The sequence below is a fragment of the Chiloscyllium plagiosum genome, chromosome 12 (assembly GCF_004010195.1).
Source record: "Chiloscyllium plagiosum isolate BGI_BamShark_2017 chromosome 12, ASM401019v2, whole genome shotgun sequence".
Classification (NCBI taxonomy): domain Eukaryota; kingdom Metazoa; phylum Chordata; class Chondrichthyes; order Orectolobiformes; family Hemiscylliidae; genus Chiloscyllium; species Chiloscyllium plagiosum.
In genome coordinates, this window is record NC_057721.1 from 61,910,958 (window position 1) to 61,929,104 (window position 18,147).

Sequence of the window (18,147 nt, forward strand, 5' to 3'; positions counted from 1 at the left end):
TAAATAGATAAAAATTAAACTTGAGCATTTCAGTTTCTATTGATTTATATGATGTTGCCAACATTTTTAATTTAAAACCAATTAAAAGGAACAGTGAGTCTGGGAAACATATTGCCAAAAAGAGTTTGAACTATCATCCTTTGAACTTCAATAGTAAGGAGGTCGCTTCTGTCATAAACTTTAATGTCACTATAAAATTGCTTGAAAAAGTGATACCATGTTGCATGAGGTGTAACTCAATTTAATAATACATTTGGTTCATAAATCCTGTCACTGCCCCTAAAAATAGTTTAATATTTATTGAATGTCAGCTTTCTCTATTATAATAAATTTTATTTACAGCTGTTTCCCTTTTTACACATTCCCACATAATGAAGTCTAGTAACATGTCATGGAAAAACACTACTTGTTTAATTTTATTAAATTTATGCATGGATTGTGAATGTTGCCAGCAAGGCTGGCATTTGTTGCCCTCTCTGATTAACTTGAAGCTGAGTGGCTTGCTGGCCATTCCCAGTTAAGAGCCAATTGCATTGCTGTTCATCTGGAGACTTCCTTCCCTATAGGGTATCAATTAACCAGATGCTTTTATTCTCATGGTTGTCATTACTGAGACTATCTTTATATTCCAGATTTACTTACGTGAATTTAAATTCCATCAGCTGCAGTGGTGGGTTTCAAAACCATCTTCCCAATCTATTAGTCTAGGCCTTTGGATTACTAATCCCAATGACGTAATCATTACATGACCACCTTTCCTCCTGGGTTTATATACCATGATTTGGAGGAGCCGGTGTTGGATTGAGGTGGACAAAGTTAAAAATCATACAACACCATCTTATAGTCCAACAGGTTTATTTGGAAACACTAGCTTTCAACGCAGTGCTCCTTCATCAGGTGGTTGTGAAGCAGGACCATTAGACACAGAATTTATAGCAAAAGATTACAGTGATACAATGATACATTGAACAAACCTAGATTGTTAAATCTTTCATCTTTTCGAATGGATTTGCTGGTTTCAGAACTTTAATATGTAAATCCCAGAACTTGTTTTAAGTCACATTCTCATGATAATTTAAGGTTTTATAACAAAAGGTGACATCTCAGCTCAGACAATCCATTAAAGATGTGAGTCAAACCAATCTTGAGTCAGACTGGTTCTATTCCAAAGTGGAATTTACAAATATTAGATGGATTCACTGCCTGCATTGACTGCTTGCAGGTTCTGCATTTTTTGAGCAAAATAGAATGTATCTGCAAATATAAATTTACCCCATAAATTTATATGTGTGTGTGCTTGTAGGAGAGAGAGATGCAGAATGACTGTGTGCATGTGAGTGTGAGTGCAAGTGAGAGAGTGTGTGTTTGCATGTGTGCAAACTTGGTAAAGTGTGTGTGTGAGTGTTTGGGTATAAGGCTGTGAGAGGGTGTGCGTGAGTGTGGGGAAGGCGTGTGTGTGCATATGACAGAGAGCCTGTGCAAGAGAGAGGGTGTGAATATGTAAATGTGTGTGTGTGTGTGTGTGTATGTGTGTGTGTGTGTGAAAGAGAGAGAGACTTAACAAAAATGTATCACTATATCACTGCAATCCTTTGCTATAAATTCTGTGCCTTATGGTCCTGCTTCACAACCACCTGATGAAGGAGCAGTGCTTCGAAAGCTAGTGCTTCCAAATAAACCTGTTGGACTATAACCTGGTGTTGCACGATTTTTACCATAGCATTGTTTTAATGTACTGTGCCAAAAGTACCCATTTAATGAAAGACCAATGTTCAAATAGGCTCAAGAAGGCCCACTGGCACAATAAAAATAGATTGCACATGTCCAAGCTTGAAAAGACATAAAACTAAACAAGGAATGCTGTACCATCTGCAGGACCGTCTGCAGAGAAGGCACACACTGGCAATTACTTGTCCATGCCACTTGGATGTTCATGGAGGTAGGCACCTGGCAAGTAGGCACATGCTTTTGGAAAGTTCAAGAAGGAGGGGTAAGTAATACATCTGTTGAGTCATACACAATGTTGTATGCATATATAATTCTCCAGATTTCTCCACAATTAGGGGTTATTGGATTCATTACTTAACGCATACAGTTTAAACATAGAACGTGGAACAGTACAGCATAGTACAGGCCCTTCAGTCCTCGATGTTGTGCCAGCCTTCTATCCTACTCTAAGATCAGACTTACTTACATACCCTTCATTGTACTAACTTCCATGTGGGAGAAAGTGAGGACTGCAGATGCTGGAGATCAAAGTCGAAACGTGTGGCGCTGGAAAAGCACTTCCAGTCAGGCAGCATCCGAGGAGCAGGTGAATCGACCTTTCGAGCGTAAGCTCTTCATCAGGAATGAAGAGGCCCTAAGGGCCTGACCGAGAAATAGGAGGTCGGTGGAGTTTGGGGGAAGGTAGCTGGGAATGCGATAGGTGGGGATGATGGTGATAGCACGGAGTGGAGGGTGGAGGGTGGAGTGAATAGGTGGGAAGGAAGATGGACACATAACTTCCATGTGCCTATTCAAGAGTCACTTAAATGTCCCTAATGCATCTGACTGTATTACCACTGCTGACAGAACATTCCACGCACCCACCACTCTCTGTGTAAAGAATCCACTCTGACATCTTCCCTAAAACTTCCTCCAATTACCTTAAAATTATGCCCCCTCTTGACAGACATTTCCACCATGGGGAAAAGTCTCTGGCTATCTACTGTATCTATTCCTCTCATCATCTTGTATACCTCTCTGAAGTCACCTCTCATCTTCTTTACTCCAACGAGAAAAGCCCTAGCTCCCCCCTTTCTTCATAAGCCATACCCTCCAGTCCAGGCAGCACCCTGGTAAGTCTCCTCTGCACCCTCTCTAAAGCTTACACATCTCTCTTATAATTAGGTGACCAGAACTGAATACAATATTCCAAGTGTGATCTAACCAGAACTCTATCAAGTTGCAGCATAACCTTGCGACTCTTAAACTCAATCCCCCAATAATGAAAGCCAACACACCATATGCCTTCTTAACAACGCTATCAACTTGGGTGGCAACTTTGAGGAATCTATGGACATGGACCCCAAGGTACCTCTGTTCCTCCACACGCCAAGTATCCTGCCTTTAACCTTATATTTTACATTCAAATTCGACCTTCCAATGTGAATCATTTCACGCTTTTCCAGGTTGAACTCCATCTGCCACTTTTTAGCCCAGCTCTGCATCCTGTCAAAGTTTCATTGCAACCTACAACAGCCCTCCATTCTATCCACAACTCCACCAACCTTCGTGTCATTGACAAACTTACAAACCCACCTTTCCACTTCCTCATCCAAGTCATTTATAAAAATCACAACCCTTTCATGACCCTAAATTTGAAAGTAAAGGCATTCAGTTGTTTTTGCTTCTTGATTTACTGTCTGCAAGCACACTTCAATGAAATTGGTTGCTTCCCTTGCTTGAGGGTGTTGCTTTGCTGAATGCCTGAAAATCCCCTTTGAGTTGGCACTATTTAAACTGACATCGGGATGGGGGATATCCACACCAATGAGACTGCAAGACCTTTGTGGGAAGCTTTCTTCAAGGTCAGTCCTAAGTGTTGTTACTTTACCATCGGCTACAAAATCAGGCCCAGTTTCAGAGCTTAAGCACCTTTTATGAATTTCTCTCAGGAGTCAAACCCTGTCTCTGAGGAACACTGTTTGGGTCGTGCTACCAAGTGGCAGTAACTCAACTCTAGATTACAGAAGTGAATTTGGGTGCTGGGTGTCTGAGATGGGCATTTTGTTATAGCTAATGGATTTACTCTATATTTATCTTTTCCAGACCAGACCCTTGATTGTACTGCTGGGAATGGTATTATATATTTTTATCCCACTTATGGGTTAATGTTCTGATGTCCTGCCGTGCTCACTCACTTTGCAAGCTACTGCCAAAGTTACAGCTGCTATATTGTTCCAATAGACCCTGTCTTCATGCAGCATACAGTCCCATACTTGCCTTCTCTTCTGCCTTTCACAAGCAATGATATACATTTAGCCATTTGCTGGAACTCTGTAAACATCTTTCTCCCTTTTGGTTTGTCTTTTAAGGCAAAGAAAGCCACAACAACATCTAGGCATTTTGGTGACTGCTTAGATCTATACCCAGAAGGTTCTGTTACTAATAGAGCCAAACTAATACTGGAAACCTGAAACAAAATGCGGGAGAAATCCAATGGGCCTGGCAACATCTGTGGAGAGAGAAACAGAGTTAACATTTTGAGCCTTTTGCTGCAACAGAATAATACAAACATTTCAGATTCAGGTGAGGTTCCAGGTCCTGATGGCAAAGGAGAGTGGTCAGTTTTGTTATTTGGGTCATGTTGCCAAGCGTAATGATCCTATGTAAAGTGGAGCCTTCAGAATGAACCTGTAGCATTCCCTTTGACAGCATACCCCAAACCCAGGCTCTCCTTAGAAGATTTATCTCGATATGGAAATATCGAGCATTCCAGTTCAGTTCAGACTGTCTCAGTATGGTATGGAGACTTGACACGAGCTAATCACGACAGTGTTTGGTATGCCACATGACCTTCAGAAGCTTCAGAAGCTTCTGAAGATAGCTTAAGTGAAAATGGTTGACCATCTTGGCATTAAGCTGACATTTGTTCCAAATCTTGTAAAATTACATTAGAATGGACAGGACTATTTCTCTATAACCTTTCAGCTTGGTGGGCAGACTTACTCCTGATTGTTCCTAGATTAATATTCAAAATATGGCAAATGTTAAACTTGCTTTATAATTCTTCCATGCGTCTCAGTTTCAATGGACAGCTTGAGAGAGTGTGCTGCCGAGATAAATAAACTTGCACTGAGCTGATGACGTCTGCTCAAAGATTGAATTCCTCAGGAAAGGGTTTTCTTGGAATAGGCTGGACATTACTTCAATTTTCTGCGTGCTGATCATAAGACCAAAGCTTTTGCATACATTCGATAACAAGTCCATGCTACATTGCATGTCCAGCTCTGAACAGGCAACTAGTACACAGTCGTCAGCAAACAGGAAATAATTAAGGGCAGCACGGTGGCTCAACGGTTAACACTGCTGCCTCACAACATCAGGAACCCTAGTTCGATTTCATCTTCTGGAGATGTCTGTGTGGAATTTGCACATTCTCCCCGTGTCTGTGCAGACTTCCTCCAGGAAGTCCAGTTTCATTCCACAGTCCATAGATATGCAGGTTAGGTGGATAGGGTAGGGGTGTGTGATGCTCTTTGGAGGGTGGGTGCGGACTTGATGGGACGTGTGGGATTCTGTGAAGCTTATATCATTGGAAATCTTGGTAAATTTATTACTTGTAGGATTCATAGTCTTTGGTCTGCTCTTATAGCCATATTGTTTGTATGGCTAGTCCAGTTAAATTTCGAGTCAATGGTAAACCCCGGTGATGGTTATGACATTGAATGTCCAGGTGCAATGTTTGATTCTCTCTTGTTTAAGGTATTCTTATGCAACATGAACATTACCTATGACTCCGTCATTCCTGCTCCCCCGATGCTGCCTGACCTGCTGTGCTTTCCCAGCACCACTCTAATCTAGCCTCTGATCTCCAGCATCTGCAGTCCTCACTTTTGCCTATTACCTATAACTTGTCAGCCTAAGCCTGGATATTATCCAGATCTTCCTGCATTTGAACATTGCTTCAGTATCTCAGGAGTCATGAATGGTACTGAACATTGTGCATGGAGGTAGGCACCTGGCAAGTAGGCTGAAGATGGTTGTGCTTAGGACACTACCCTGAGGACCTCCTGCAGAAATGTCTTGGAACTGAGATGACTGTCGTTGAATAACTGTAAGCATCTTTTATGTGCTGAGTTATGAAATCACCTGGCTCTGTCTAAATCTTGCTGTTATTGCTGTTTGGCATGCAAGTAGCCCTGTGCTATAGCTTCATCACGTTGACACATCATTTTTTGGAATACCTTGTGCTGCTCTTGGCATGTCCTCCTGTATTCTTTATTGAACAGGCTTGATCCCCTGGCTTGATGATGGAAGGATATGCCAGGCTGCAGATAGTACTGATATACAAATCTGCTCTGTTTGTGATCAACCTTCATTTCATTCTGTTCAAAATCTATCCCATTTAATATGGTGATAGTTCCAAACAATACTACACCTCCTCCTACGCTCCTCCTGTAAAAACACGATCCCTTACTCCTAATTCCTCTGTCTCTGCCGCATCTGCTCCCAGGAGGAACAAATCGATTCGAGGACATCCCAAATGGCCTCTTACTTCAAGGACTGCAATTTCCCCTCCCTCGTGATCAATAATACCCTCCAGCATATTTCCTCCACACCTCCGCCCTTGAACCCCCATCACGCCATCTGCAACAAGGATAGAATCCCATGGTTCTCACTTTCCACCCCACCAATCTCCGGATGCAACACATCATCCTCCACCATTTCCACCACTTACAGTCAGACCCTACCACCAGAGATATATTTCCCTCTCCACCCCTATCAGCATTCTGCAGAGACCATTCCCTGCACGACTCCCTTGTTAGGCCCACACACCCCACCAATCCACTGTCCAGTCCCATCACCTTCATATGTCACCACGAGAGGTGCAAAACCTGCACCCACCCTTCACCCGTCACCTCCATCCAAAGCCCCAAAGGATCCTTCCACATTCGGCAGACATTTTCCTGCACATCCAAACACCTCACCTACTGTGTCCACTGTTCTCGATGTGTTCATCTGGAACTGTTCAGAGAACATCTCCGGGACACACGCACCAAACAAACTCACCGTCCTGTGGCCGACCATTTCAACTCCCCCTCCCACTCCACCAAGGACATGCAAGTCCTGGGCCTCCTCCACTGCCAAATCTAAGCCACCTGATGCTTGGAGGATGAATGTCTCATCTTCCGTCTTGGGACCCTCCAACCACACGACATCAATGTCAATTTTGCCAGTTTCCTCATCTCCCCTCGACCCCACCTTATCCCAGATCCAACCCTCCAACTAGGCGCCACCCTCTTGAACTGTCCTACTTGTTCATCTTCCTTCCCATCTAAGAATTCCACCGTCCACTCCAACTTATCACCATTACGCCCACCTTCATCTACCTTTCCTGATGATAGGCTTATGCCTGAAACATCAACTCTCCTTCTCCTCGAATGCTGCCTGACTTGCTGTGCCTTTCCAGTGCCACCCTTTTTGACTCCACGCACCTTGATGTAAAGTATCCTCATTGTGAAGAACCACAAGAACTATCTGGTGGTCACTCCTACTGATAGTGCCAGATATATCTGCAGCAGACAGATTGGTAAGGATGGGGTTAAGTACACTTTTCCCTCTTGCTGGTTCTCACACTACTGGCTGCAGACTGAGTCGAGCAGTTCTATTCTTTAGGACTCGACCAGCTTGGTCCCCCATCCAGGGTACATTCTGCAGCCTACTTAGCCTCAGTGTTTCCTTCAAGTGGTTTTCCACATATAAGAGTATTGATTCATCAGCTGAGGACAGGTTTGGGGGTTATGGTATGCTGTAATCAGCTGTAGGTTTCCTTGCCCATGTTTGACCAATGACACGAGAATTCATGGGTTCCAGTAGCAATGTTGCAGACTCCCTCAAAAATATAATAATCGCAGAATCTCCGACTGTACATATCCCAAGAGTTACCAAAGGTCAGAAACTGATTAGGATTGGCATAAACATTGTGGCTATGACAGCAGGTCAGAGGCTCAGAACATTTCAGCGAGTCACTCACCTCCTGACTCCCCAAAGCCTGTCCACCATCTACAAATCAGGAATGTGATAGAATAGTCAACAATCTCTCCTCATCTCAGTCCTAAATGGCCTACCCCATATCGTTAAATTGTGACCCCTTATTCTGGACTCTTCCGTCGCTGTGATTATTCTGTAGCAGCCTGCAACTGCTCAAATGAAATGAAAATCATTAAGAAGGGAGGCCAGAAATACACGCCCAGCAATTGAAATAAACAGGGCATCAAAACTGGCCAAAAAGCAAAGAATACCGGGAATGTCTGACCCAAGACAGACACAAGTGACAATTCTGCCTGGGGTCCTTGCAAGATCTAAGTCAGATCATTGAAACTAGAGAGGCACCAGTACACATTAGGAAGTGTGAAAAGGCAACTCAACCCTTCCTGACAAACAAACATCGGGCAGACATGCCTTAGTAAGACAAAGACCAGGTGTATATTCTGGGATGAAACCAGACTTCCAGGCCCAAAAGCAGACAGATCGAAGGGGTTGCTGTTATGCAAGCCATTGAAAGCCATTAGCAGCATTTCAAGGTGATAAAGCCAATTTATTTGATAACACTGATTGGTTAAGTCCTCAGAAAGTCCCAGAAGGTAGTGAGGAGGGTATAAAATCTAGCCCGGCAGGACTCGGGGCACCCCATTCCCCAGCCTACCTGGAGTTATGTTGGGATACAGCAGTGACCACAGCAATTCACCATCTGACCAGAGAGATAATCATCCTGTGAAGAGAGGAACAGACCGAACAATTTGGCAGACTAGCAGAAGTCACAAGTATCTGGGAAGTATTTTAAGTTTCCAAAGAATTGAATAGTTAGAAATAGAGTTGTTAAAAGTGTAAAATTTAACTCTTAACCTTTGTTGACTTCAAATAAAATTGCTGGTTCATTGACTGCAGACACATGCTATGTAGTCTTTACCTAATCTATGCTAAGGTGCCTGGGTAAATTAACATTCTGTACATTGGTTGAGGAGTCTATGGTGTCTTTGAGACACCCTGTTCCAGCCAACAATTCCTTCTGCATTTACCCTGTCTACTCATAGTCATATAGGCAAAAATGAGTGTTATAGATGCTGGAAACCAGAGTCTAGATTAGAGAGGTGCTGGAAAAGCACAGCAGACCAGGTAGCATCCAAGGAGCAGGAAAATTGATGTTTCAGGCAAAAGCCCTTCATCAGGAATGGAGGCTCATAGAGTCATATTGCATACTTGGAAATGTTTAATTTGGTTCTATCACTTATTCAGTGTTCTAACTGAACATGGTCTTCCATATGGATTCTTCTCCTATCACTATTGTTATGAAGTTGAAGGAGTATACTGTACCTTTAAGAGAGAGTGAAAATTGATTTGCATTGACAGCTTGCAGGCACCTGTCATGTGACTGACTAGCAGTCTCAGAGTGTACTGAAAAATTGAAAATATGTAACATTTGGCTGTGAAACAAATGTCTGATGTTTGGTTGCTATGTTGATAACCATTCAAATTTAAATTATACCCCAGGATACTAAAACCAAAATTAATTTGAATTTATTATTTTGCCAACATCAAACCATTGAGATGATCTGATGCTGGGGTATAAAGAAGCAGACATTTTGAGAGTTAGCCAGAGAGAGAGATCAACTGCCATCAACACATTCTCTATCAAAGGTATCTTTTTCATAGGAAACATCTTTGTATCAAAGGACTGAAGCCAGAGGAAGACAGATACTGATGACACTGATGACAACAGCCACTGTGTGGTTTGAAGTTATGTTGATGTAATTTTAATATGGATTTTTATCAGAACTGTATATTGTTACACAGTAGGAGGTAGATAACAAACATTGAAGAGAAAGGAGGCTCAGAGTTGTAAATAGTTGTTGTTTAATGTTCATTTTTAGAGTTAAAGAATGAATTGATACTTGTTCCTTAAATATTTCGGAGTTCTCTGTCACTCATACTTTAACAGATTGTGGGGCGAGGTGAGCTTTTCTGGGTGTTTGGTTTAATTAGCAGAAGGGTTCACCGTTGTGTTGTAAAAGCCTTTTGTCCTGTTTGATTCTAATAGGACATTCTGACAAGTGTGGATTATGGAATCATGGACTATAGGGTAAAATAACAAAGATGAATGAATAACATGCCTTGAATCATATTTCTTTCTGAATATATTTTTGGCAGAAATGGTCAAGAGAGGCTACATATGTTTTGTAACAGGAGATCTGGAAGCTATGGGCTCTCATGAATTGAATTGTTCTCCTTTGTCTGATGAATCAGTATTCCTCCATACTCAACATCGTTTGAGGAAACTCTAAGGGCAGCAAGGCATCTGAATGTACTCTAGTAGGAGATTTTAATGTACACCACCAAAAGCAGCTTAGCAGTACTACTGACTGAGCTGGTTGCCTCCAAAGGGCATAGCTTCGACACTGGATCTGGGTCAGGTGCTGAGGGAAACAACAAAAGGAAAGAAACATACATGATCTCATCCTTGCCAATCTTCCATGATAGTATCAGTAAGAGTGACCAATGCTCAGGGCCTTGTGGAGACAATATCCTGCCTTCATATTGAGAATATCCTCCGTCATGTTCTGTGGTGCTATCACCATGATAAATGAGACAGGCCTAAAACAGACTTAGCAACTGAACACTGGGCATTGTGATGATATTGTGGTTTTAAGAATTATACTTTGTCCTGGTTTTTTTGAAGAGAGGTTTTAAGGCAAAGGTGGGAGCAGTCTACCAGAGCTACTAGAGTAAACAGCTTGTGAGGCTTTGGGTCTTTTTCACATAGAAGTAGCCTGAATGGGTGTGGTCAAACTCACAGAACCAGGATCTTTAGTATCAGTTTTCAGCAGTTGCTGTTGGGGTCTTGAAGAAGTGGAAGCTAGTTTTCCCCTCTCAATTACAGCCAAAAGCTAGGGGTTCTCTTCCTGCTGCTGGAGTTGCATTTGAGATCATCTGGTTTCTCTATCTGCCTTTTGCCAACGGTATGTTTATATTGGAACACTTAGTTACTAGCAGTTCGTGTATCTATTATTCGGTTAAGTTTTCCAATAGAGTGAAGTTATTCCAATTCATTCTTTCTTTTGTTGTATTTTAACTACATTGCATGAGTAAAGTGTGTTTTGCTTTAAATCTGATAGTTCGGCCAATTGAATTGCATTTGGAATGCAACACCTTGTATTTACCTTTAAACTGAAAAAAAGTTAGGATCTAGGATATCTTCTTAATATATTTTGACAGAGTTTGGTCTGATCCATAACAGCATCGAGAGGCACTGTGGGCCATTTACAACAGATTTGTACACCAGCATAATCTGCAACCTTATGGACCAGCATAGCCCCCACTCAACCATTACTATCAAGCCACGGGATCAACCCTGATTCAATGTAGAGTGCAGGAGGGCAAGCAGGAGCAGCACAAGACATACCTAAATATAAGATGTCAATCTGGTGAAGCTGCCAAACAGGACTACTTAAATACCAAACAACATATGCAACAAGGTGATAGACAGAGCTAAGAAATCCTGTAACTAATGAATCAGATCTAAACTCTGCAGTTCTGTCATATCCAGGCATGAATAATGGTGGACAGTTGCTGCAAATGCTTCAGCGAAATCAGCCAGAAGTGCTGCATGGTTGATCCATCTTGGCCTTCTTCAGTCATCCCCAGTATTACAGATAACAGTCTTCAATCAATTCAATTCACTCCACATGATATCAAGAAACAGTTGGAAGTACTGGAAGCTGCAAAGAGCTATGGACCCTTACAATATTCCAGCAAAAGAACTGATGACTTGTGCTCCAGAACATGCTGCCTCCCTAACCAAGCTCATCCAGTACGGTTACAACATTGGCATCTACCCACTATATCCTATACACAAAACGGACAAATCCAACTTAGTCAATTACTGCCCCTTAAGCTACTCTCAACCAAAAGTGATGAAATGTACCATCAATAGTGCTATCAAGCAGCACCTACTCAGCAATAACCTGCTCAGTGATGCCCAGTTTGGGTTCCGCTTGGGTCACTCTGCTCCTGACATAATCATAGCCTTGGTTTAAACATGGACAAAAGAGCAGGATTCCAGAGGGGAGAATGATATCAAGGCAGCATTCTATCAAGTGTGGTATCAAGGAGCCCTTTCAAAAATGTAATCAACGGGTATCAGGGGGGCAAACTCTTTGGTTGTTGGTGTCATATCTGTTGTGGAAGATAGTTGTGGTTGTTGGAGGTCATCTCAACTCCAGAACATCCTGCAAGAGTTCCTCAGGGTAGTGCCCTAGGCCAAACCATCTTCAAGTGCTGTGTCAATAACTTTCCCTCCATCATAAGGTCAGAAGTAGGGATGTTTGCTGATGATTGCACCATGTTCAGCAGCATTTGAACTCCTCAGGTAGGATTACACCTCCTGATGCTCCTGGCTTGCTGTGTTCTTCTAGCCTCCTGCTTGTCTTCCTCAGATACTGAAGCAGTCACGCTCAAATGCAACAGGATATGAACAATGTCCAGGCTTTGGCTGACAAGTATTAAGTAACATTCACACCACACAAATGCCAGGCAGGCAATGACCATGTCCAATAAGAGACAATACAATCACTACTGCTTGATATTCAAAGGTGTTGTCATCATTGAACTCCCCCATTATCGACATTCTGGGGGTTACCATTGACTAGAAACTGAATAGACTCAACACATAAACAATGTAGCTACAAGAGCAGGTCAGAAGCTAGGAATACTGCAGCGAGTAATTCACTTCCTGTCTGTCCACCATCCACAAGGCACAAGTCAGAAGTGTGATGGAATACCCCCCACGTGTCTTAATGAGTACAGCCCAAACAATACTTGAAGCTTAACAACATCTAGGACAAAGCAGCCCACGTTATTGTCACCACAACCACAAATATCCACTCCCTCCATCACTATCGCTCAGTAGCATCAGTGTACACGATCTACAAGATGCATTACAGAAAGGCCTTGAAGATCCTCAGGGAGTACTTTCCAAAACCCACAACCACTTCCATCTAGGACAATGGCAGCAGATACATGGGAACAGCATCACATTCAAGTTCCCCTCCAAGCCACTCACCATCGGGACTTGGAAATATATCGCTGTTCCTCTACTGTTGCTCAGTGAAAATCCTGTAATTCCCTCCCTCAGGTCATGGGGGTCAAACTACAGCATGTGGACTGCAACAGTTCAAGAAGGCAGCTCACCACCACCTTCTGAAGGGCAACTAGGGATCGGTAATAATTGCTGGCCAGCCAATGATGCCCACGTCCCACAAGTGAATAATAATTTTTAAAAACTCACCTCTACATCCCTTTATGTTCATAAATTCCACAGATTGACTACAGTCTAAGAGAAGAACTTCCTCCTCAGCCCAGTTTTAAATGAGTAGCTCCTTATTCTGAGATTCTGCCTCTGGACCTAGACACCCACAAAGGGACACAACCTTTCAGCATCTACCCTGTCAAGTCTTGAGTGTTTCAAAAAGGTCATCTCTCACTATCCTAAACTCCAGTGAGCACAAGCCAAACCCATTCAACCTCTCCTCATAAGAAAATCCCTTGAGAACTGGAATCAACTTAGTAAGCCTTCTCTACACTGCCTTCAATGCCAATACATCTTTCCTTAGATAAGGGGACCAAAACTGTTCACAATATTCCAGCTGAGGTCTCACTCATGCCTTGTATACTTTTAGCAAGACCTTCCTATTTTTATACTCCATTCCATTTGAAATGAAGGCTAACAGTCTATTTGTCTTCCCTTTTTACCTGCTGAATGTGTAAGCTAGTTTTTATTTTAACAATTGATAGTCTTTTTCTATTTAAAACCAATGGAAGGAAGGTCAAGAGGTAATTATAAGGAAGAGCAAGTGCTGTTTGCCGTCACTTGTAGACAAATCCAGTTCAGTATGCTCAGGTTAAGAAGTTTAATTATTTATACATAAGTATTAATAACTTAGTGGTTCAGAGTGACCAGAACAAAAATGACTATTTAACTTTGCTATTTCACTTTTAAAATGTTCTGAGATGATTATCCACATTCCTGAATTAAATTGTTGGTGTGAATTGACATTAGTAAGGCAAATATTTGATAGCTAAAATTAAGCTTACCTTTTGTCATAAGTAGGGAAGTTAACTTGATCAGTACTTGTTTAATTCTCATTTATTTATTGGAATTAACATGAAAATTCAGGGTTCTCTCTTCTTCTGTTCAGTCTGTGAATAAGTCCTTATCCTTTACTTTTGAGTAATATTTGTGGAAAATACATCTGTATTTTAGACAGACAGCACATGTGCTTTATGTTTTTTTTAGGTTTTGATCTACTGGAGACTACACTGTGAAACTGCTCAGATGTGATAAGGGTTAGCAGTGATCATTTAGCACAGCATCCTCTGCAAGTATTTTTCATACCTTGCACATACGAAGTTATTTTGTCAGGTTTATGATTTAGAAATAATTTAGCTTGACAAAGCAACTTGGATCTCATTGAATTTTGCAGAAGGAGCAGTTTGTTATTTAAAATTCTCAGTTATAACTACTGAGTAATGCATAGGTTGCGTTTATCAACTTGTACAAACTGCTGAGCAATAAAGAACCTTGCTTTTGATAATTCAAACCATTTAATATATAGTGTTATTCCTTCATGAATTTGAAATAAAACCTTACAATGCAGGCAAGAAATAATTTTCTGTTTGGCATTGACAATGTCCATTATATATAAAGTCAATAAGATAATTGATTTTAGTGGGGGAAAGCATATTGTCAATAATGCAAGTGAGAAGTAATGCAACATTCTGTGAATGGTTCCATGTGCACACATTGCAGATATTGCACAAGTGATAACGATTTGTGTTTTTGACTTCTTGAGAAGATGAAGCTTCAGACTTTAAACTCCAGAAACAAAGAAAGACATCAGCAACTCAAGACACTAGAAAATGATTTTTGAGCTTCAGAATATGTTATACATGAGTTTCCAATACAGCTGCAAGTCTGGAATACTGTTGTACCCTGAAATGCAACAGAAGTTCTTGTTTAGTTACTTAGTAACAAATGCGCTCTGTATCGACATGAATAAATCCCATGTCACCTCCCATTTGTTATTATGACAGATGTTCCTATGTAATGAGGAAGGACAGGTTCTTGGTGCATATCTGGTGAAGAGCTCAATGCTGGACTTGGGTTTCTGTAGCCAAAAGAATTCTTCTCATCAGCAGCATATCCTCGATGTTCCATGATGTAGCCTGTAACAGCACAAGGTGATCTTTGGAAGGTGTGCTTTGCAAAGAACTGGCCGTAGCTTAAGGATCCAAGCTGGGTTTGTCCTGAAGTCCCCATGCACAATGGCTCCTGCTGTTCACGTACCCTCTCTTCATTCAGTTTTGTTGTGCCCCGAACATTATTCACGCTGTCTGGGCTGGCTTTGTGAGGATTTCCACGTTCATACTGGAGCTCTTTCATACAAATCCTCCTAGTTTGTTCATATGGTGTTTGGACTGGTAAAAGCTGTTGGTTTACCCTTGCCACTGACTTGGCTGCATCACAGTCTGATTTAGCTAACAAAGAATTATTCAAAGAGGGTGAAAAACACTTCCCATCATTGCATAATTTCTCCTGAGAATTGTGTTTGAACAGTACCTTACACTCTTCCTTGACAACATGCTGTGTGGCCTGCAGTACTTCGATTTTGTTTTGCTTTACAGGATTAATGTAAGGTTCTTCCTTATATTTGTTGTTTGGTCTTGATGATGCACAATTTGAGAAGGTGGCAGATGTTCCTCCTTCACAATGCCGACTGTTAGTCAATGCACCTAAATGAAAAAGAAAGTATTAAGAAAGTGTTAAGCACAATGTGATGGGAATGCAATAGATGTTGAACGAGTACTAAATTGGTGACTGCTGTTTCTAATTAGCTTAGTTTGTTTGGTCAACGTTCAATTATTTTCAGCCTCCCATTTAGGTGCTAGCAAATCAATATTTCAAGAGTCCTAATAAGAATTCCACTTAATTTTGCAAAATGAGACAAGTGTTTGATTTATTATTAAAACAGAAACTGTACCATATGATGTCTCTGGTATTTTGGAACATTGGGAATAATAAAGGGAGCTACCATGCCCATTTAATCTTTATAGACAAATGTACCTTCCATCACTGTTTAACCTAGTTTGTGAATTCCATCGACATATATAGGATAACAGATGATCTACAATCAGTTATAAGCTAGTTATAAACTGAGATGTTCTGACAATTGAAAGCAATGATGACTCTAGTAATCCATGTCAATACACAAGATTGAAAAGCAGCTATGGTATCAATTATTAGGCTTAAATTAGGCTACTGGTTTTGCAAAGTGATAGATAACATAAACAATCAGTTAACAAAGGTTATCAATTTAAATGTTTGTTGCATAATATTTAAAAAGTGCTGTAGTAGCTTGTTCTGCCACAAGGAGCCCAAGGGATTTTAAAAATATTTAAAATAAGTATCAAAATACTTTAAATAAATTAAATATTAAAACATTTCAAACAAACATTTTATGCATAAAATATTTTGGGAAAATTGCTTCATTTCTGGAAAGTGTCAGTTAGTTGTTAACATTAATAATACCAGAGAATGTCAGTGACACACAACACTCTGTTTAAGAGCAAAGTACTTGGGCTATGCCCAGCAAGTCCAAGAATGGAGATTAATTATTGTAACTTTTTTTTTTCTCATACGATTAGATTAGATTACAGTACAGTGTGGAAACAGGCCCTTCGGCCCAACAAGTCCACACCGACCCGCCGAAGCGCAACCCACCCATACCCCTACACTTACCCCTTACCTAACACTACGGGCAATTTAGTATGGCCAATTCACCTGACCCGCACATCTTTGTGACTGTGGGAGGAAACCGGAGCACCCGGAGGAAACCCACGCAGACACGGGGAGAACGTGCAAACTCCACACAGTCAGTCGCCTGAGGCGGGAATTGAACCCGGGTCTCAGGCGCTGTGAGGCAGCAGTGCTAACCACTGTGCCACCGTGCCACCCACATTTGAATGGGAAGACTAAAATAGCCACTTGTAATCCTAGCAGTTATCACTTAACATTGTGTACAGTCACACAGTGGGATAATCAATAGTAGACAGCTATTCAAATCATGACGTAAACTATTTTTAAACTATATTTTGAATATAAACAGGGCTAGAACAGTAAAATGTATTTTAAACTGATATTTTGTTAAATGTTGTGCGTGAGCTATTGGGGGAAGTTGAATAGACTGGAGCTATTTTCTCAGAGTGTCGGAGGCTGAGGCGTGACCTGGTAGAGGTTTATAAAATCATGAGGGGCATGGATAGGATAAGTAGACAAGGTCTATTCCGCAGGTTGGGGGAGTCCAAAACTTGAGGGCAGAGGTTTAGGTTGAGAAGGGAAAGATTTAAAAAAGACTAAAGTGACAACTCCTTCATGCAGAGAATGGTGCTTGTATAGAATGACCTGCCAGAGGAAATGGTGGAGGCTGGTACAATTACAGCATTTAAAAGGCATTTGGATGGGTATATGAATAGGAAAAGTTTAGAGGGATATGGGCCAAGTGCTGGCAAATGGGACTAGATTTATATTAGGACAGCTGGTCGGCATGGATAAGTTAGACTACTGTGCTTTTCCAGCACCACATTCTCGACTTTAATCTCCAGCATCTGCAGTCCTCACTTTCACTGAGTTGGACCGAAGGGTCTGTTTCTGTGCTGTATATCTTTATGACTCTATGGTGAGCAATTAGAGTTTTATTTAGGAATGCAGATAATCATACATAAATTAATAGGAACATTTTGATACTGATTCTTTTTTGACATTTCATTATCTGAATGTTTTAATGTTTTCCTTTAAAGCATTCTATTTTAATGAATTTTATAATGTACAATGTGGCTTTAAAGTAACACCATTTAATAACTTTTAGAAACTATGCTTAAGACTTTCATGAAAGCAAACTACTGACAGGAACTGTGCAGTGTAGTGACTCAGTGATTAGCACTGCAAAAGGGACCTGGGTTCAATTCCACCCTCGGGCAACTGTTTGTATGGAATTTGCACATTCTTCCCATGTCTGCATGGGTTTCCTCCGGGTGCTCCAGTTTCCTTTTACAGTCCAAAGTCCAAAGATGTGCAGTTTAGGTGAATTAGCCATGAGAAATGTAGGGGTAGGATGGGTCTAGTTGGCATGCTTTTCAGACGGTCAGTGTGGACTCAATGGGCCAAATAGTCTGCTTGCACACTGTAGCGATGCTAAATACAATATGCTCTGTCAGATAAGAGATTATAACAAGGGTCCATTCACCTATGGATAATCCCTTGGCATTGTTCAAAGAGCAGAGTGGAATTCTCTTTGATGTCCTGATCAGTAATCTCTCTTAACTAGC

At 41.2% G+C, this 18,147-nt stretch overlaps 1 protein-coding gene across 1 annotated transcript in view; it reads right to left on the reverse strand.

Moving 5' to 3' along the window:
• Positions 1 to 14,388: 14,388 nt before the first annotated feature.
• Positions 14,389 to 18,147, reverse strand: part of sim2 (SIM bHLH transcription factor 2) — a 93,909-nt gene continuing 90,150 nt past the window's right edge. Inside the window, exon 11 of the mRNA XM_043701233.1 lies at positions 14,389 to 15,555. Coding sequence (XP_043557168.1) covers positions 14,831 to 15,555 — 725 coding nt within the window. The 3' untranslated portion in view covers positions 14,389 to 14,830. The remainder of the gene's footprint in view (positions 15,556 to 18,147) is intronic.